At 43.5% G+C, this 22757-nt stretch overlaps 1 protein-coding gene across 1 annotated transcript in view; it reads right to left on the bottom strand.

Moving 5' to 3' along the window:
* LOC311236332 (pleckstrin homology domain-containing family A member 5-like) overlaps nt 1-22757 on the bottom strand; it is a gene marked incomplete at both ends in the record, with an annotated part of 83498 nt that overhangs the window by 4529 nt on the left and 56212 nt on the right. Inside the window, 5 exons of the mRNA XM_084338406.1 lie at nt 1736-1816; nt 6626-6679; nt 10318-10437; nt 13456-13542; nt 19045-19286. Coding sequence (XP_084194532.1) covers nt 1736-1816; nt 6626-6679; nt 10318-10437; nt 13456-13542; nt 19045-19286 — 584 coding nt within the window. The remainder of the gene's footprint in view (nt 1-1735; nt 1817-6625; nt 6680-10317; nt 10438-13455; nt 13543-19044; nt 19287-22757) is intronic.

A 22757-nucleotide genomic window follows, 5' to 3' on the forward strand; every position in this document is an offset into this window, starting at 1 on the left:
CCGTCATTTATTATTATCTTTATTTTTTTCCCAGGCACTTGTCACAATGTAGTCAAACCGTGTTGTTCTTCAGCTGCCCTCAATAGCTAATTATTCAGGATAGCTAAAGGACAAATTAACTCCAATTCCCCACAATGCGACAAACAGCTGTCAAATAGGAATAATAATATAACAGAAGACTTTTCAAAACATCGAGGTATCCCTTTAAAGGAACACGCCAACATTGTGGGAAATTCTCTTCCAGTAATGCCATCTTCTCCAGAGTCAGACAAGAAGATAGATATCAATTTCCTCTGTGTGTTCAGTAGAAATGCTATCCAGCTGCACTCTAGCCTAGCTTAGCACAATGAATGGAAGCGAATTAGAAGCAGCTATCCTAGCTTAAAACTAAGGCAGAGGTGTTAGTTGGCACCTAGGCTCGCCGCTTCTCATCCACTTCCATTCATTGTGCTAAGTTAGGCTAATGTGAAGTCAGATAGCTTTCTACTGAACACAGAGAAAAGGAAACAGGTATCTATCTTCTTATCTGATTCTGGTGAAGACGACAAGCAGATTTCCCATAATGTCAGCCTGTTCCTTTGAATACAGTTTAAATTATGCCACGACGTCACTGGGGTGGGGTTACCAACTTCCGACAGAGCGAATGACAGAAGGCATCCGATGTGGTACAACATGAGGCATTGATGGTGAGAGGGGGAGGTGCAGGTACACGCCCACTGTGCCAGTGGGGCCAGGGATTGGCTCAAATCAGCTCCAATATAGTCAACTCAGGAAGCACATTTTGAAACTAAAGCTGATCAGGGTACCAACAGTTGTGTACTGTATGTAATCATGTTTGGTAATGTTTTGAAGTGATGCTCATGACAAGGAAGTACCGTATGAGTGCATCATAAGCACATTATAAGCACATTATAAACATGTTATGAATGCTATAATAAAGACAATATGCAGTAACTCCAGGGGTTGGATACTTTCTGGGGTGACCGTAGTAGGTCACCTGTCTGGGTTCTACGGTTGGACTCATGCTAACATTATGGAACCAGCCAGGGATGAATTACACGTAGCCTAACACGTCAGACCCATGGGACGTACACAAGCTAGCTTACTGACAATGTAATGCATTGTAATGCATTATAACATTTATTGTGGGATGTATTATAATACATTATGAATTTTGTATGACTATATTATGATACTTAAAGATGTACATGTGTAATTACCTACACACACACACACACACACACACACACACACACACACACACACACACACACACACACACACACACACACACACACACACACACACACACACACACACACACACACACACACACACACACACACACACACACACACACACACACACACACACACACACACACACACATTCCATATATATATACTGTATATAGAGACAGAAAGCAACCTATACGTGCACAAACAATATGTATATATATGGCATGCTCATAATGTGCACCTTTATAGTCTGTTTTATTTTTATTATTTCATTATTGTTGTTTTTATTATTATTATTAGAATTACTGTATTGTGTTGTCTTGTTTTATGTATGTAAGAAAAGGGAAATAAAAACATTAAAAAAAGACATGCTCATAATGTGCTTATGATACCCTTCACCATGTTCTTCATGTCAAAGTTTCACACGGTTGGGAATCCCGCTTGCCGAGTGGGTTGTATTGAAGCTGATGTAAGCCCCGTTCTGCCCAAGACCTTACTTGCTGGTAGAGTTGAGGCCTGGGTGCAGAGTTCTCGATCATAGTGTGAATCATGAAGATAAGAGGCTCGTTCTCCTTCGTCTAGTGGAGCGTTAGCCGAAGGGGGAAAGAACAGCATACAACAGCACAGCGGTAGGTCGTTAGTAGAGGCTCCAGCTGTTAATCTAACACACTGCCTCTCTATGGATTGGATCCAAAATGGGTCAGAGGTCTATTTTATGACGGGTCTCCATTGTGAGAAGAAAAGCACAACGATTCATGAGCCTGCTGTGTTCCAAGGTGAGAAGCAGATTTCTCATTTGAGCCCTGAGGTGAAAAGATACAAGAATAAATAACCGGTAATATTCGAGTTGCGTTTTCACTAAAGAACCGAATAGAGCTCACAGATAACCAACCAGTCTTCTTCACAGACATACAGTACATAGAGTGTAAAGACATTTACTTCAGCATAAGTTATTTACAATAATTATAGGTATGATGGTGCTTCAAAGTACCCACACTCACAGCAGGCATTATATTATAGCTTTTAGTCTTACAAATGTTTCTCAAAGTTGTGCTCCTACGTGATAAAAAGGATAAACCAAGAAAGATAGCAAACTAGCTCCCTGGTTACGAGCACTTTCTAGCAAAGCAATCAATTCCCCTTTTAATAATGCATGGCTAGCACCCAAACACGGCATCATTTTGGCATCTACAAGCTCCAGACTGGTCTGCGATTCCCACCTACTGTATGTGCTTTGTGTTCAACTCCCAAGTGTGTCTCCTCTCCCCCCATCGCACATTTCCATATTTTCATTCCCACACAGCGATGATGTTCAATAATGCAGGAACCGCGGGAACCCGTGTCCTAACCTGCGATCTAAAAATACACCAGCCCATTTAGACGTCTGTCCTGATCAGGCTTCGCCCGAGCAAACCTTATTTACCAATGTTTACTTCAAGCCCCAGAGGCAGGGCTGTAAAAAGTACCCAGCAATTATACTTAAGTGAAAGTATGGGTACCGTCTCAGAAACGTACTCAAGTATAGTCAGAGTATCTGGCTAAAAACACACTTGAGTATAAAAGTTAAAAAGTTTCTACTTTTAAATGTACTTAAGTACTAAAAAGTTTAAACTTTTTTTCTGACCGCCTATTCTTCCGATAGCAGGTGTTTAATCAAAGATCCCCGCTTTCTAGTCTTACACAAGGACCAATCAGCATGGGTAAGGGCGGGTTCATTTTCCATTGATGGGGATTTGATTGGCTGTTTTTAAATAAAGTGCGGCCGCAGGATTAATAATGTTAACGTTAGTTCGGCCAGAGAAACAAATATACTAATTAAAATGGTTGGACCTGCGAGATTTGTACTTTGTAGGTCTGCATTTTAAATGTAAGGAGTAAAAAAAAAAATTCAAGAAGCCTGGGCAAATGTACGCCTTGCATCAAGGAACCCGGACCATCAACAAATCAATCTTAACTATATTCACAGGACATACTTAACTCCTATAAGACTGAACAAAATGGGTCTTAAACAAGACTCCAAATGCTCCTTATGTACAAATGGGGATGAAGGGACATTTATGCACATGTACTGGGACTGCCCACCAGTTAAGATATTTTGGAAAGAAGTGACCCAGCAATTGTCAAATCTCTTAACTCTGGATATACCTGTACACCCCTCTGTATTACTGCTGAATGATGTCTTTGAGCATGCAGTACCTCCACAGCTAAAGAGATTGGTTTTATCCGGTATCACAGTGGCTAAAAAGCTGATAGCATCACGATGGTTTCAACCGGAAAAAATGTGCCGTAAGGTCTGGATTCTTACATATCTCGATGTGATTTATCAAGAAATATCAACAGCTAGAATTTTGGGTCTCAATGAATCCAAAATGGCAATGTGGTTAGAAGTGGTGGAGAGAATAAAAGCCAGCATATAATGGTAGTGTCTGGTTAGGAACAAATTATAATGGTTGGATTATCCAATGGGGGGTCCGGGAGAGGGGGGTACGAGCTGGAGCATATGTGTATTTGTATATCCTATTGTGTGTTGTCATGTTTGTTTATGTGTTTGTTTAAAAAATAATAAAAAAAAAAAATACAAAAAAAAAAAAAAAAATCTTATGAAATGTAATTGAGTAAAAGTACAAGTATACAAACCTAATAATACTTGAGTAAAGTACAAATCCCCAAAAACAGTACTTAAGTATTGTAATGAAGTACAATTACTCAAGTACTTTACACCCCTGCCCAGAGGACATGGCCATACAGTCCAAGTGAAGGAGGTGAATCAAGAGTCAAGTAAAGGAGAGATCTGGTATCCTGGGTCACACAATACATTAATGAGCACAATATTCTGAGTAGGACTAAATACCAGCTTACTTAAAAGGAAGTCCATGGTAGAGGTTGGCAGTCTGAAAATAGAATCTGAGGCACTCTGATTGAAAATGTAAAAGTCCTTTATTGATGCAGGGATCACTGACGCTTCAACTCTCACGGCGATCAATACATTTACATTTTCAATGTATTTTGTAAGTAAGCTGGACAGTCACTGTATTTGATTATATATTATTTGCCCTATCCTTGAAGAACACCCAATTATTTTTTACCTTCAGCATTACCATCATTATAATGTCTTTACCTAGTGCAGTGCTCCCTATTTCTGTCTTCATAATACTCTTGTGTATTGCCATGGAAACAGGCGAGAAGGAGTACATGCCTGATATGCCAGGTATGTGATCTATCTTGTCTACTCAAAATATTAATAATTCAGCATCTCTAATGATGTTGTAATATGAAATATGCAAGTCAACAGAACTTGGGGGCAGATAGCAAAGGCGTCCTAATGCATTGAGGCCACGATTCCATCACTTTAGTCCAACCACTGTGTGTTGAGCAGTATGCCACGCAATGAGTTTATTTAATATGAAGCTTTTTGCCCTGCAGTTAGTACATTTCTGCTATATAACGCATCCTGGCTCGTGTTTAGATCAAGTCACCAGAACAAGCTATATTTATATCACGCTGCAAGTTAAATTACAGTCTGTCCTGTAGCCTCCGGCTTTACGCACGTGGCGTTAGGCTTCGTAGCTTACAACAGTCTCATCCCTCATTAAGTAAACGTGTGCTTTCTTATTCCCTCGTTCATTAGCAGAACAACTCACTAGGGTGCTTACAACAGTTTTTTATTATGCTTTAGATGTCACCCAAATAGCTGGACAAAAGAGCTAGGAAATGCTTCAGTGCATTACAATAGAGAAGTAATTTAGAAAGTAGAAAGAGACTATAAAAATAAAAAGCCACTACGCCGCTACTGGCCGGAAGAAAACCTGAAAGTCCATTTATTTTATTAATTAAAGATTAAAATGTTTTTTTTAATGGGTTGAGCGAGTTTCATGTCCTGGGCCCCATTCAAAACATTATTTTATTAGGGAAATGCATGAATGACTTAATCGGGAGGACTGGTTTTCATCTTACAGCAGTGAGACACCTCTGCCTGGGGTTGTTTCAGAGAGGACCGCACACGTAGGAGGGTGTTTCTCCCGCCTCTCGGCAGGAAGGACTTGTACTCGTTACATTCAAACTACTGTTGTTGCTGAGTGAAGAGGGCTGGAACATGAACATACGCTAGAATATGGACCCGGTCGGGACGGTACCGCCAGGCTTACTGCACAAAGTGTTACAGAAGAGCAAGCTAAAACCCAATTCGGCTTTTAAGAAACCGATGACAGGAGGATTGTGAAGGGCATAAAAGATGCATGATACGGAGGAGAACTCGGATGAGGAAAAAAACAGCAGTGGTCCAGTATAAATAATTAAGAGTACAGAACAGGGGCCTTTAAAGACAAAGTTGATTGCACTCTCTTTGCAGATAAAACGTCTGATCTATTAGACTAATAACTAATACTTAACAGAGACTGTGTGAATCTCTTCTCGTCATAATCACCTGTTGTCAGTTGTTATTACTTTGAGGAACAAAATGTTCGCCAAATATAAAATTTGCCAAAATGAACCCGGCTGGAGTGGTGCTTCTTGGCTAATTAAAAACAACGAGTGAGTTCCCTGCCAAAAAGGTTTAGTTCCAAGAGGCATCAAATAAAACTAACACCAGTTTGTTAACACTGATTTTTGGAACCCTGGCCCCATATGCCACTTACCAAGGATGTTGTTAATCGACACAATCCATGCTGTTCCTCGTACTAGCTCCAGTTAGTCAGCCGCAAACTAAGTCAAGGGGGTCGAGCTCCTGTCCGTGCAGCAGACTGAAAGCGGACTGAGATCTACTTAGTGTGCGCCGTGGAGTACGTTTCAGTGAGCTTCAGTCAGCCTGTACAGACAGGAGCTCGACCCCATTGACTTTTGGCATTTGTCCGTGGCTAACTAGCCGGAGCTAGTATGAGGAACAGCATGGACTGTACCGAGTAAGGATTCCACCAATGGACAACATCGTTGGTAAGTAGGGAATGGGGCTACGGTTCCAAAAATCCTAACTATCCCTTTAATGTATAATTAATATACATGCAGGAGTATTTGATAGCTACTGATAAGCGTCTGAATGCCTGAATGAACTGCTGACATACTAATACTCGAAACAGTTGAGATATGGACCATCAAAATCAAGTGTTACCACGACAACCCCCCCCCCCCCCCCCCCACACACACACATACACACACAAGTTTAACCCTTTCACTACCACACTACAGAAGGTTAACCTTTTCACTACCACACTACAAAGGATTAACGCTCTGTTGACCGTCTGTAGTGTGGTAGTGAAAGGTTAACCTTCTGTAGGGTGGTAGTGAAAGTGTTGACCCTTTGTAGTGTGGCAGTGAAAGGGTTCAACTTATTTTAGGCATCTGGTTTTGGAAGCAGTTTGGAAGAGTGGAGGCAGAACCAGAAAAGACCTCACCTGGCTGTCCAGGTAAACTAGATTCCTCTGGAGGTGGTGGGACAGAACCTCAGTCTACGGCAGGCACCACAGAAGAAGGAGAGAAGGAGTTAAAGAGAGATGGAGAACAGGCACCACAGAAGAAGGAGAGAAGGAGTTAAATAGAGATGGAGAACAGGCACCACAGAAGAAGGAGAGAAGGAGTTAAAGAGAGATGGAGAACAGGCACCACAGAAGAAGGAGAGAAGGAGTTAAAGAGAGATGGAGAACAGGCACCACAGAAGAAGGAGAGAAGGAGTTAAATAGAGATGGAGAACAGGCACCACAGAAGAAGGAGAGAAGGAGTTAAATAGAGATGGAGAACAGGCACCACATAAGAAGGAGAGAAGGAGTTAAAGAGAGATGGAGAACAGGCGCCACATAAGAAGGAGAGAAGGAGTTAAAGAGAGATGGAGAACAGGCACCACAGAAGAAGGAGAGAATGAGTTAAAGAGAGATGGAGAACAGGCACCACAGAGGAAGAAGAGAAGGAGTTAAAGAGAGATGGAGAACAGGCACCACATAAGAAGGAGAGAAGGAGTTAAAGAGAGATGGAGAACAGGCACCACAGAGGAAGGAGAGAAGGAGTTAGAGAGAGATGGAGAACAGGCACCACAGAGGAAGGAGAGAAGGAGTTAAAGAGAGGTGGAGAACAGGCACCACAGAGGAAGGAGAGATGGAGTTAAAGAGAGATGGAGAACAGGCACCACATAGGAAGGAGAGATGGAGTTAAAGAGAGATGGAGAACAGGAGATAGGTACGTGGGCATGCGGCCCAGTTCATTTTCACTTCAGTCAGTCCGATAGAATACATACGTAGAACACATTCATGACCGTAGATAAAGTTCACGAGGACAACTTTCTCATGGTGACAAAGGTTCTTCCAGCATTTTAATTCTAAAGTCGCAAACCTTTTTATTTTTTTTTACCATATCAATGTGGAATATTCACATTTCACGATGCATTCTTGAATAGTTTGCTCTGTAGATGGCGAGACGTTACTACTACCCCCTTTTGTTTACGTTTGGATCAAACTGATCGGATCGACTGAATGTGAAAGTGAACCGCTGGTCGAGGAGAGTCAGACAAAAGAGAGAAAGGGAGGTCAGAGGACTGGAGGAGGGAGAGTGGGAGAGTGAGGGAGAGAGAGAAGAGGTGAGAGAGGCGAAGGGAAGGAGTGGGTGTGAGAGATTAACAGAGGAGAGAAGGGGCGAGAGACGAGTGGAGGGAGAACAGGAGAAGTAAAGAGAGAGGGGGACCGAGGCAGGAAAAGGGGGATGTTGAAACAGGAAGGGGAGAGGAACTTAAAGAAAGAGATGTAGAGAGGAGGATAAGTGATAATTTATAATACATATGTACACACAGGCACATAGTTATTAACTTATAATAAACTTTATAATTGAAATAATTCCTTTAGGAGATATCTTGACATTTTGAATTGTAATCGAAATATCTCAAACCCTGCCCTCTTTTCTTGATCCTCCAATCACAACCGTTGCTTCCTGTTTGTCCGAGGACAGTTGTGATTGGAGGTTGAGTAAAGAGGGCAGGGTTTGGGATATGTCAATTCTGCCATTTGTCTTCATCAGGTGGCCTACTTGACACATTGCCAGAGGGAACTTCCTGTAATACCCTTCAGTTAACCAAGAAACAGCATGTTATAATTTTCTAGCATTCCAAATCCAAACCAATGGACGCCACTGACGGCAGGCACGCTTCTTAACTCACGGCTAGCAGTGCTCATTGGTTTTGATGAGTAACGCTAAAGAGCCAAGTACATGGCAACCTTTATGTGCCAAGTTACTGTTTAAGAAAAAACAACAGAATACATTTCAAAATGTCAAAGGACCCATTAAAGTAAGGGCAGCTATTGGCTATTATGGCTCAGTCATAAAAAACGGTCCTTTACGACCAAAATAAAAGACTGCTCATGCATAATCTTAAAGTAGAAATACTTTAATGCCAGTACAGTAATCGCCATTATTAATGTGATGCCATTAGCTGACTTACAGAGCCCCGTGGAGTTATGGCTGTGTACTCTGTTGTGGGTGGTTAAAACCTTTTGTTTGCATGTTGTGGTGTGGCTTGAAATAATTTGTGTTAACGGTCACCATACGCTGTGTGTCTGTAGCTGCCTGGTTCAGCCGGCATACAGCCAGAACTTCCGACTACGAGGCTCGGTAAGTAAGCTATTGGCCAGGCAAGTATTTCGTACCACTTTATGTAAAAGAAAATAATAAATCCATGTCCCTTTCCCATGTAACCTGCTGCACATTGAATAACACAACTTGCCAAGTATCTCATATAATAAAACTCAAACACACAGTAAATTAATTTGCCAACAAGCCAGCAATGCAACACTCATGCCATGCTGCAGTGAAATCTTGGAATCGTATAGCATAATATAGCACACAGATTACACAACCCCATGCATGGCGGGGTTGGAGTCAATTGTCTTTTCAATTAAATCAATTCAGTACGTTTGCTAGTGATATGGTAATCATTCTCAATTTGAACATTTCTATTTAAAATATTATGTATATGAACTGTGAGGAAAATCTACTTCCCGAATAGTTTGAATTGAAATCCAACCCCAACACTGATGCACAATGGCCCTATCTCAAACTCAGCCCTTTTTGGATCCTGACCTATCACAACTGTTGCTTCCCTCTGACAAAAAAAAATACAGCGATTGGAGGATCAAGAAAAGAGGGCAGCGTTTGAGAGAGGTCAACTGTTGGTATATTTCCCCCCAAGTATTACTGGATTGAACGGTAGCCTATTTGATGACCGATGAACAGTTCAAACCAAAATAATATCAGATGAAATTCTGCATAACAGGGAGTTTCAAACCAGAGTTGAAGACACACGCCACTAAGGCAGGGAACTAACTGTCTGTCCACTGGCTAACACCTGTATATACCTGCCAAACTGGATGTTCTGCAATAGAACATCCAGATGATGTCACCTGCCGAAGTGGCTGGTAGAGTAGAGAAACCGTACGAGCCAGCCACAGCCCAATATCACCTGCCTTTGTCCCCACAGGATGGGTACTTGGCCGGTGGCTGACGGTAGTTTCCCACCCTACGCACCACTGAACCACAGGGGCAGAGACAGACGGGGGACGTTATGCAGCACGATGCATCCACTGGGATGCATGCTAACCTGGCCCTCAGCACCACAACAACCTCAGGCCGAGGACGCCAGGATGGGGAAGTAGCGCAATCATGCACGCACGCACGCAAGCAAGCAAGCATACACACTGCCCAGGGGCCCCCCACACACACACACACACACACACACACACACACACACACACACACACACAACGCCACTGCCAGCCCACACTTATGCTCACACAACCTGCACAAATCGCATGTAAAGCATACATACTTGTGCGCACACACACGCACACACACACACACACACACACACACACACACACACACACACACACACACACACACACACACACACACACACACACACACACACACACACACACACACACACACACACACACACACACACACACACACACACACACACACACACACACACACACACACACACACACACACACACACACACACACGCACACACACAGAGCGACCTTGTGCAATACCACACCACACCACACCACACACAGGTGCGTGCACAGTGCAGTGTCCTGACCTTGGCAGTGGGGCCCTCCAGGCCCAGGGTCATGAGCTGTGCTACAGTGTGCTCTCTCAGGCTGGTGAGCTCCGCCCGTTGCCGCCGCAGCTTGATGAGCAGTAGGGTCAGCTCCTCTGGCTACACACAGCACACAGGTCACATTGTTGTTTTTATTGTTTTATTGTGGATCCCCATTAGTCTACACCAAAGTGAGACTACTCTTCCTGGGGTCCAAACATTAAAAATACAAACACACACAAAAAAGTTAAAAAATAAAAATAAAACCACAAACATTGAAGTACTCACAAGAAAACATCACAACGAACAAAACAGTGAATAAAAGCTCACTCAATATTCATAAGTTAGATATCACAATTCTCCAACCATAAAATACAAATTACATTCAGTCAGTCCATAAGAACAAAACAGGTCAAAATCATTGTCAAAATCATTTATATGATTTTAACTCATAATATAGCATAACTTTTCTCAAGTCACCGATCACCTTTATATTTCCATACTAATTTCCATAATAAGTCAATGACCAAAATGTAACTCATTATTCATGAGCGCAATCTAAAACTTTTTTTTTAACATAAATTTGTTCCTTACCATAGTTATATTTCTGGGTATTTTATTTAAATAAGCAACTGCTCTATACATTACCGTCTTTTTCAGAGCATTTGTTTTTGGTAGAGGTAAAGTAAAGCATGAATCTAATGCTTGCCTTGTGCTATATCCACATGCACATGTCACACTGCTCCTCAAAGAAAAAGCTACCGTTGTTTTCTGTGTATTAAAAAAACGAACTTGGAAAACTAAACAAAAATAACAGTTTCATTAGAAATGGGACCAAATACTAACAAAATCTTAAATGTATATATATTAGGGGTGTAACTGTACGGTACGTACCTCGTTTATTTTTTTTATCCACTTTTTCTATTTTTCTCCCATCCCAATTCCACTGTGCCAATTCTCCCCTCCCCTGTCTTGAACGTTGCTCGCATATGCCCCCCACAGGTCAGTCTTAGGGAGGATAGAAGCCTTGCATCACGTGTCCCCTCCGATACATGTATCCGATACACGAGGAGGCAGCCTGTCACATCTTTTCACCTGCCAGCGCGGACTCTCATTGGCGAGGTGTAACGTGTGGGAGGCTCACACTACCCCCGCCATTTCCTGTCTCTGCTGTGCAGGCGTCCCCCAACCGACCTGTAGGAGTCGCTGTCCACAACGTCCAGATTACCACCCATCGACTTCCACCCGCTAACTGCCAATTGAGTTAGTATGACGGCTGGCCCAAGCCGGAGGCAACGCCGACAGCCGGAGTCCGCTGCACCACCCAGCCGCCCCACGTACCTCGGTTTTGAAGTCAAGGTTCGGTATGGGTTTTCGGTACAGTGGGGGGCAAGTGTGGCTTTCCATGTTCCACTCAGGGGTGATGTAGTGTGCAGTAACTAATCGTACTTGTAGGGCTGTCAACGAATATTCTATATTGAAATTAATAATCGACTTGAAAAAAATAAATAAAAAAATATTATTATTATATTGGATTGTGAAAAAAACAGCCCCCGGTGGACGTTCGTTAGTGGTTAACATACCGTTGTATTCGTTCGGTACACAGCCGTTCGGTACGGTACGGTACACACTGAAACGGTTTGGTATGGATACGTGTACCTTTACACCCCTAATATATATGTATATACATCATTTATATATACATTTATTTTTTTATTAAATGTATATAGATAATTTGTATAAATGTCTTTATATGGTGAATGGTCTCACTTTGGAATGAAACTATGGTTTTACAAGTTCGTTTTTATTTGACTATTTAAGTTTCTTCTTTTGTTGTGAATGTGAAGTCGACATTTTTCTCTCTGCCGCTTGATCCGCTAGAGACGAATCGAGCACCTCTGCAATTCCGTTCCCCCCCTTCATACTTCAGGCCTTTATAAGCCAGCCCCCTCTGAATAACAATGAGCAGAACACGTTTGGATTCAAGCAACAAGCGCTGCGGAGAGGCGCCACCACAGAGGACAACATTCCTTTCATTAGACAACAGGAAATTGCAAAAAAAGCTTTGTGAAAAACACGGTTGCGTCACCACCGCCACATTATTCAGAGCACAAACGACTGTTTCCCAAAGAAATATCAATCACCGCTCGTTCAATTATTTGCGAAAGCGTAATGTGTTCCGATTATTTGCGAGTGGGAGCAGCCGAAGACAATTTGATTTGTGTCGCGCTGCCTGTGTGTCACGTAGACAATGGTGCCGTCAGTCAATTACCATATGTCAATTACGCACCGCGAGGACTGCGAGGACACACACACACACACACACACACACACACACACACACACACACACACACACACACACACACACACACACACACACACACACACACACACACACACACACACACACACACACACACACACACACACACACACACACACACACACACACACACACACACACACACACACACACACACACACACACACACACACACACACACACACACACACACACACACACACACACACACACACACACACACACACACACACACACACACACACACACACACACACACACACACACACACACACACACACACACACACACACACACACACACACACACACACACACACACACACACACACAGCTGCCGGGAGAGACACCAGACAGCTGTGATAAGACCATTCAGAGTAAAATGGAGCATATTATTTGGAGAAAGGCTTGTGGTGTGTGTGTGTGTGTGTGTGTGTGTGTGTGTGTGTGTGTGTGCTTGTGTGCTTATGTGTGTGTGTGTGTGTGTGTGTGCTTGTGTGCACGGAAGTGTGTGTGCCTGCATGTATACACACGTGTGTGTGTGTCTGTGCGCATCCGTCTGTGTGTGTGTGTGTGTGTGTGTGTGTGTGTGTGTGTGCGTGTGCGCGTGTGTGTACGCGTTGTCAGCGTGTCTGTATTCGCATGTGAGTGAAGGGAGAGCAAAGTCCATCTGTCCACTCCTATTCCTATTCTGTCCAACATCTAGGCCGACAATCAAAAGTGATTCATGGATGGCGGGAGGAGACAAGTCGACCCGTAAAACCTCGTCCACTGAGGACAGAGGAGAGCGGACAGAGGACTTGGTGCCACTCACCGTCTTCCCTTGCAGGGACTGCGCCGTGATGGTGGTCTGCGGGACGATGCTGGCGGCAGCGCCCCTGCGCTCCGGAGGGTAGCCGTACTGCGGGACGAGGATGATTACATTACAGCGGGTTCGCTCGGTTTCCTGTTCAATTCAGGGTGAACACTAGGGCTGACCCCGATTAGTAGAATAGTCGACTAACCGACCGAGTCGTAGTCGACTGCCAACCTCTTAGTCGAATGCAAAAATATATATATATATATATATATATTAGGGCTGACCCCTATTAGTCGAATAGTTGACTAATCGATCGAAAGGAGCCGTAGTCGACTGCCAACCTCTTAGTAAAAAACCTAAAAAAAATATTATACTTTTTTTATTATTATTATCTTTAAAAAAAAATCATCATTCTTTCCAAAAGCAAAGAGGCCTAGAAGCGCGGCTAACGCTAATGGCGTGCATACCAGCGAGGCTAACTGCCTAAGAAAACACTGAAGGCACTGAAAGAGGATTTTATCCGTCTAATGAACACACTAGAGTAGACAAATATCAAGATGTATCCATCAGTGGACCAATTGCATGCTTTAGCAGAGGACAAGGAGCCTTCAGTCGACTCCTTCAGACATTAAGCACCCCCCACAGCCCAAATGGAATAAAAAAAAAAAATATATATATATATATATATATATATATATTTATTTATAAAAATATATATATATATATATATATATATATATTTATTTATATACTTTTTTTCTTTTTTGCATTCAGGGGGATAGTCGACTATTAGTCGACTATCGGCCAATTTCGGCCAATCAAAGTCGACTATCCAAATCCTTAGTCGGGGACAGCCCTAGTGAACACTGAACACATACAATAACAGTCTGCAAAGTAGCACGAGAAAAGGCGTCCGCTGACTACCAGAGGCCGTGAAACTGGGCGCTGGTCACTGATGAATGTCTCTCACTCTCCGATAGAAATGCATTCATGTCGAATCAGAGAATCCGTTGCTGATGCATCATCGCGTTACTGATGCGTTGCGTTGCATTTCAGCTCGTTGGATTTCTGCTTTGGCATTTCAAGTCAAGTCAAGTCACGCGTAATAGTAATGAACATAGAACATAGTAATAGTAGTGATAATAGTAGTGGAATGGCAGGATTCAATCAGTCAGTAATACTAGTCGTGATAATATTTTGTATTTAAACGTGTGGATAAGATAAACCAGATGTTGTTGTTTGATACCTTTCTGCTATGGTGAAATGATTCTATTGGTGAATCAAACGCCTTTTTTTCATTGCATAGTACCTACTCTACTCTACGCGCTTTAGGTACCTGGTACTTCGTTCGTTTTCCACTGCAGGTATTACTCCGTTTGTCTCCGTATGGGGAGGCGGGGCCGCTGGCGTACAGCATGAGAGCTCCGTGAGCATAGCTATGTCCGTGAGGGCTTGGAGCAAGCCAGCCAGAGTAAACACAGTTTTCAATCAATCAATCAATAACAACATTAACCAGACTCTCGTTGTGTCTATTCTGCTAACGTTAACGTTACGTCTCGTGTCTATTCTACTAGTGTTAACGTTACCTCTTGTGTCTATTCTACTAACGTTAACATTACCTCTCGTATCTATTCTACTAGCGTTAACGTTACCTCTCGTGTCTATTCTACTAACGTTAACATTACCTCTCATGTCTATTCTACTAGCGTTAACGTTACCTTTCGTGTCTATTCTACTAACGTTAGCATTAGGTAATAACCGGTTTAAAATGGATGATGATGATTACCTCACGTTGTGTCTATTCTAGTAGCATTAACTAGTTACTAGTATAAACAATCAATAGCGAGTTATATTGATCTTTGCACACTGTGTACGCTAGCCACAATGCTAACTATTATAGTGGTAAAACGCAATCACATTAGCACGTAAGCTAACAAATCAGCAAGACTAAACTCTCCGCTCTTGGTGGTAAATTGTGTTGATGTTGGTTTTGTTTCATCAATAAATGAGGCAGAATACACAGTGAATGTATCCCTTTTTGTTTATTGCACTTCGTCCCTGCTGCAAACAAATAATGAATGCTACGCGAGCTATATAAAGATGGCGGTGTTGCGATTTGCGCAGGACGTCTCCCTTGTAGCGCAATGATAACGTAGTGACGATTCTCTCTTCTGACCAATCAGTGGTCTGCAGTGTTTCACGTCACTTTTCTGGTATCGCTTCTACCCTCTTGAAACCTCAACAAAGCCGGTACTAAAAAAGTACCCGGTACCAGGTACCATCCGCAAATTTTGGCAATGGAAAACCGAAAAGGCAGAGTAGAGTAGAGTAGAGTCGAGTAGGTACCATGCAGTGGAAAACGGGCATAAGTTGCAAAGAAAACATATAATCAAAGTTCTAACAAGCAGCAACGTCTTAGGCTGGATATCGATTAACAAGTAGAATCTATTTTATGAATGTGGTCGTTTGAAGACAATTAAAGATTTCTTTATGATCCATTCATCCTTTTTCTGAGATATTTTTTCAAATGTTTTCCCCTTTTCCCATTGGCAGGGGCCCCTGGAAAGAGGCGGGGCCCCCAGGCACAGTGCTTGATAGGATGGCTCGGCTCTCGGCTCGTGAGTATGTTATCTCAAGCCCTGCCCTCTTCTATTGATCCTCCAATCAACCCTTGCTTCCCGCAAGCCAGGTTGTGATTGGAGGATCGAGAAAAGAGGGCGGGTCAATTGTAATGATGGATTACAAGACGTGTTACAGAGATTCTTTTATTTTTTTTTAAAGATTTATTTTAGCGCTTTTCTGGCTTTTTCTGGTCAGACATGACCGACAGAGGAGAGGGTGAACGGGAGAAGAGGTGGGGAAGACATGCAACAAATTATCCCCCGGGAGCGGGAGGCGAACCCGGGACGGGCGCGTAGGTGTGCGAGGCACTATGGTATGCGCCACGAGGGCGCGCATGTTACAGAGATACAGAGATTCTTAATAATGCCCTAAACAGTATATCAATAACCAGACTGAACTATATTTCACTGGGTCTTAAACAAGGGGCTGTCGTTCCATTGTGGGCGTGTGAAGCCCATTGAGACACGCAATGTGATTCTGGGCTATACGAATACATCTGACTTGACTCGACTTAAATACAGTCGTGACGGAGCACATCCTTAATGTGCTTCTCAGAGAGACATGACATGTTATATAACCTGTTAACCCTTTCACTGCCGCACTAACCAAAACAGTTAACCCTTTCACTGCGACAATACACAGAAGGTTTTCACTGCCACACGACAGCCGGTTAACCCTTTCACTGCCACACGACCGTCGGTTGTGTGATAGTAAAGGGTTAACCTTCTGTCGTGTGGCAGTGAAAGGGTTAAAATGGCTTTACATCTCATTAGAACACATTGTAATTGCAGACGCGTGACTCAAGTGGAGTCTCACCCATTTAAATTCAAAACAATGTTAATGAGTACACACACACACACACACACATGCGCGCACGCACACACACAGACACACACACACACACACACACGCACACACACACACAAACACACACACCTCTGCCCCTCTCTTGCCCCCTCTGCCATGGACAAAATGTCCCCTGCATCCTCCTCTAGCCCTAGCCCAGTATTATAGTATATATAGTATAATTATATATATAATACGTAGTTACAGTATTATAGTATATATACTGTATAACACATACTTACAGTATTATAGTATACATATAATACGTACTTACAGTAGTATAGTTTCTGTTTTAGTTTCCTGACGTTTCTACAATAAATATACCCTGGTTGGGTTAAACTCTGCTACTGTCCTGCGTTTGGATCCTACCCCCTCCACCTGTAACAGTATTGTCACTGGATTTAGAGGGACAATTTAAATCGTCCACAGAAACAACACTAAATAAAGGTGTTCCTGTCTAGCAGGAGTGAATGATCTCATTAGCAGATAAACTCATATTTTTGGGTTATAGTGTGTACTCACTTGGTTTGCACATAACTTCAGCCCAACCCAGCCCAGAGTTGTAGAGTGTAATTCCTCTTCCCTCTGCAACCACAGGACTGTTACTATTCGAAGGAAAGGTCCTTAATTAATGATACCAAAGAGTGTGGTTCTGTGGCTTGTAATTATCGGTGAGCCACTTTTAGAACCCTCTTTTTAAGGCACTAAGAGAGAGAATCACGATCACATGTCAATTGATAACAGCATTTCAGAAAACACTCTAAAACACTCTGGTTCTTTGTTCAGTTAAAAATAAATACATGTAGACAGGTGTCCTGGTGGCTCATGTGTGGCTGAAAGTGCATAGCATGTAATGGGGTTGGAATCATCCTCCTTCTCTCTCCCTAATGTTTCCCGCCACTCTTCAAATAAATAATTTAAAGGCAGATGCTTACACCGCCTCAATCTCACAATTCACTGGTCTGTTGTGAGTTAAAGGTGTTATACATTTATAAATAAAAAAAAATTGACTAACCATTAAAATTATTATTATATATATATATTTATTTTATAATCCATCCACGTAACCACGTAAGAAAGGTGCAGAATAAAAGTATTGCTTTTAACCCCAAAGAAATGAATGATTCATGAATATATCACTTAAAAATAAATGTGGCGGGCCCAAATTGAATGTTGTTGTTTACATGTTGCGTGCCGTGTGTATGTATCCCCTCCCTACTTCCCATTTCCCCCGAGTGGAATGCACTCGATTGCATTAAACGTGCTGCTAGTTGAGGGGCGGCCGGGTAGCGCAGCGGACTAAGCGTCTGCCTACCACCGCAGAGACAGTGGGATCGAATCCAGCTGCCAGCGGTACCTCCGGCTTGGTCGGTCGTCCATACTGACACAATTGGCAGTGTCAGCGGGTGGGAAGCCGGTGGGGTGGGTCCTGGTCGTTGTAAAACAGCGACTCCTACAGGTCGGTCGGGGCGCCTGCACAGCGAGGGAGGGATCTGGGTGAGGTAGTGTGATCCTCCCACGCGTTACACTTCCCCAGTGAGAGTCCTCGCTGTCAGGTGAAAAGAAGCGGCTGGCTGACTCCGCGTGTATCGGAGGAGACATGTGTGATAGTCTTCAACCCTACCTAGACCGGCAAGTGGGGGGCAAATGTGCGCAACGACCAGGAAGGGAGGGAAGGGAATTGGCATAACGACTAAATTGGGATGGGAGAAAAATACAGAAAAAGGGGGAGAAAAAGTTGATTAAAAAAAACGTGCTGCTAGTTGAGACACGTTGACATCTTAGGTGCTCTAGTAGTGGGACATCTAGTGGCTCAATGTTATCTACAGCACCTTTAACCCTTTCACTTCCACACTACCAAACGGTTAACCCGTTCACTGAGACAATACAGAAGGTTAACCTTTTCACTGCCACACGACAAAGGGTTAACCCTTTCACTACCACACTACAGAAGGTTAACCTTTCACTGCAACATTACAGAAAGTTAACCCTCTCACTACCACACTACAGACGGTTAATCTTTCACTGCAACAATACAGAAGGTTAACCCTCTCACTACCACACGACAAAGGGTTAACCCTTTCACAACCACACTACAGAAGGTTAACCTTTCACTACCACACTACAGACGGTTACCTTGGCGATGTGTGCCCTGTGGCGGCGGTCGAGTGTCACGTCCCCTCTGAACACGGGCGAGGAGAGCTCGGAGTGGGAGCCGGGGTTGTGGACGGCATGCTGCTGCTGGCGCGGGGGAGAGAAGGTGCTGTAGAGGGAGCCGTGGGACGGCGAGGTGGGGATGGACGGTGTGGCCCCGGTGAGGTGCTCCGAGATGTTTCCCATGGTCTTAGCGTTGGGGAGGGTGCCGTAGTGGCCCGCCGCTGGAATCGCAAAAAACGCATTCAAAGTATTTTTGGACGCTACATAGATAATGTTTAGTGTAATAATAGCTGTAATAATAATAATAATACATTCAATTTATAGTGCACTTTACATTTTGAAACCAAATCTCAGAGTGCTACAGGGTAAAAACAAGGCATAAAAACATAGAAAAAAGGGATAAAACACACAAGGGGTGTATAAAAAGGTTAAAACTAAGAGAAGGCTTTTGTACGTTTTTAGTCCTCTTTTAAAGGAAGCAGTGGTCTGTGGTGCTCTGAGGTGGTCAGGGAGGGCATTCCACAGAATCTGAAGCTGTGGCCAATTAGTAGGGTGTCTATTCCTCTCGGAATAGTTGTAGGCTAATATATTTAATAAAATTGTAAGATATACCTGTCCTAGTGTTGCCTATTGCCTATAGTGTTGCCTATTGCTGTATCCAACCAACTTACTGCTTATCTCTTACAGAATGACCTCCTAGACCCTAATCAGTCAGGCTTCAGGACTGGTCACTCCACAGAGACAGCCCTCATTGCGGTCACAGAGGCACTTCACTTAGCAAAAGTGAAAGGCCTCTCCTCTGTCCTGATTCTCCTAGATCTATCTGCAGCCTTCGACACAGTCAACCACCAGATCCTCCTCGCGGCCCTCGCAGGAATGGGAGTAGCTGGCTCTGCGCTGACATGGTTGTCATCATACCTCAATGACCGCTCCTACCAAGTGTCATGGAGAGGGACCCTGTCGGCCACCCGCCCCCTGCGGACGGGTGTCCCCCAGGGCTCGGTTTTAGGACCCCTTCTCTTCTCCCTCTACACTAAATCACTGGGTAACATTATCACGTCTCATGGCTTCTCCTACCACTGTTATGCCGACGATACTCAACTCTTCCTCTCCTTCCCTCCCTCAGATATCCACGTCTCTGAGCGGATCTCGGCCTGTCTGTCCGACATCTCCGCCTGGATGACGACCAACCACCTCAAACTGAACCTAAGCAAAACAGAATTGCTCCACCTGCCGGCCAAATCCTCCCCCCTGACCGACCTTTCCATCACAGTCGAGAATGCAGCTGTGACCGCGTCCCCGACCGCCAAGAACCTTGGTGTTGTCCTCGACGACCAGTTGAACTTCTCTGCTCACATCGCAGCGACAACCAGAACCTGCCGATTCCTCCTGAGCAACGTCAGAAGGATACGCCCCTTCCTGACAAAAGAAGCCACCCAACTCCTCGTCCAATCAACAGTCATCTCCCGCCTCGACTACTGCAACGTAGGGGTGGACGGTATAAACGGTATACGGTATAAACGGTATGAATTTGCTCTACGGTATGGATTTTGAGTATACCGTGTAACCGGTAGTGCAGCTCTAAAATAGCAATGACGTCATGTAACCACAGCGCGACTATTTCACTGGCATTTGCCCCTAAAAATAGATAGAATTAGTCATAGATAATAGATATGTGCGAACTGGAAAAAGTTATTTAGGAGGCTTCGCGCAGTGGGCGTGCCAGCCCCTACCGCACGCATGTAAACACGGGTCTAGTAGTCTAGTGGGACGGGACACGGGAGCTGTCGGCGTCTCCCTGAGCTAACGTTAGCTTAGCTACCGTTACAAAATGACCCAGTCAACTATTCACCTTTAGTTTAATACATGATGGGGCATTGTCTAACCGAACGGTATCTAGTCGGCCAGCTACCGATAGCTCCTGACATCAACAAACGCTCCACAAAGTCTAGTACTAGAGACGTGTATGCTACCTGTTAGCTCACGTTAACACAAGTTAGTTCACCGTTCAAAACGAAATGTCCCATTGAACTAAATAATTCACTGAGGCGTTGTATTAACGTTATATATGCAGTAGCTACAGATAGCTCATGATATCAATGTCTTATAACACTGATTCGATGCGTATTCGAGCTGAGGGCTTGCTAACGTTATAATACCAATACAATAGGGTCCAGGTGCAGCGCCGGAGAATCCTGGCCGTAGCTCTGCTCGAGGCTACTCGAGTATAGGTCCAGGTGCAGCTCCGGAGAATTCTGGCCGTAGCTGGAGGCTACTAGAGTACACACAGACAGTGGAGCTTGTTGCGTGGTGGCGATGTCTCGCAGATAATACCAGTACAAGTCTAATTATATAATATATATATTTTATAAAAAAAAAATATATATATATAAAATAAAAAATTTTTTTTTATCAAAAACGATGATACCGTGATATATACCGTTACCGTCTATGCTTCAAATTATACCGTGATATAAATTTTAGACCATACCGTCAGTGCAACGCACTGCTCGCTGGCCTCCCGGCCACTGCCACTAAGCCTCTTCAACTCATTCAGAACGCAGCGGCCCGCCTGATCTCAAACCTACCAAAGTCGGCCCATGTCACCCCACTTCTTAGGGACCTGCACTGGCTCCCCATTGCTGCACGAATCCGCTTCAAGGCCCTCGACCTAGCATACCGTGCGGCAAAGGGAACTGCTCCCGCCTACCTCCGGTCAATGGTCTCTAACTACACACCCTCAAGACCCCTACGCTCTGCATCTTCTGGCCGCCTCAGACCTACTCCTATCCAAGCTCCGGGAGGGTCATCAAAGAGAAGTCGCCTATTCTCAGTCCTTGCCCCACAATGGTGGAATGAACTACCCACCCCAGTTAGGACAGCCGAAACACGTCCAATCTTTCGCCGTCGACTAAAGACGCACTTCTTCAACCATTATCTGAATAAAAAAAAAAAAGAAAAAAAAATCTAACCCTAACTAACCATACTGTCATGCACTTGTCCTAATAAACTAACCTACACTGTAGCACTCAACACTTTGATGAACATTGTTACTCAGCTGATAGAGTTGTGCTCTTCCTGATGGCTTGTCGTACAGAACTTGTAAGTCGCTTTGGATAAAAGCGTCAGCTAAATGACTAAATGTAAAATGTAAATGTATTCCAGGGAATGGCACTCAGAGTGTTATTGAATGTGCATTTTAAGTTTTCATCATGCTGTAGTTCTGCGCTCTGTAATTGCCTGGTGTGTTTACACTAATGATCCCCAAGAGGCTTTTAAGTGCGTTCTCAATGAATATTTGCAGACATGAGTATATTGCAGATTTCTTTCTAACAAGTCTCTGCTGTCTTTAGTAGTAGTAGTAGTAGTAGTAGTAGTAGTAGTAGTAGTAGTAGTAGTAGTAGTAGTAGTAGTAGTAGTAGAAATAGTAGTAGTAGTAGCAGCAGTAGTAGTAGTAGTAGTAGTAGTAGTAGTAGTAGTAGTAGTAGTAGTAGTAGTAGTAGTAGTAGTAGTAGTAGTAGAAATAGTAGTAGTAGTAGCAGCAGTAGTAGTAGTAGTAGTAGTAGTAGTAGTAGTAGTAGCAGCAGTAGTAGTAGTAGTAGTAGTAGACAGTAGTAGTAGTAGTAGTAGTAGTAGTAGTAGTAGTAGTAGTAGTAGTAGTAGTAGTAGAAATAGTAGTAGCAGTAGTAGTA

The sequence above is a fragment of the Notolepis coatsorum genome (genome assembly GCF_963971535.1).
Source record: "Notolepis coatsorum genome assembly, contig: SUPER_10_unloc_2, whole genome shotgun sequence".
NCBI classification, from domain to species: Eukaryota; Metazoa; Chordata; class Actinopteri; order Aulopiformes; family Paralepididae; genus Notolepis; species Notolepis coatsorum.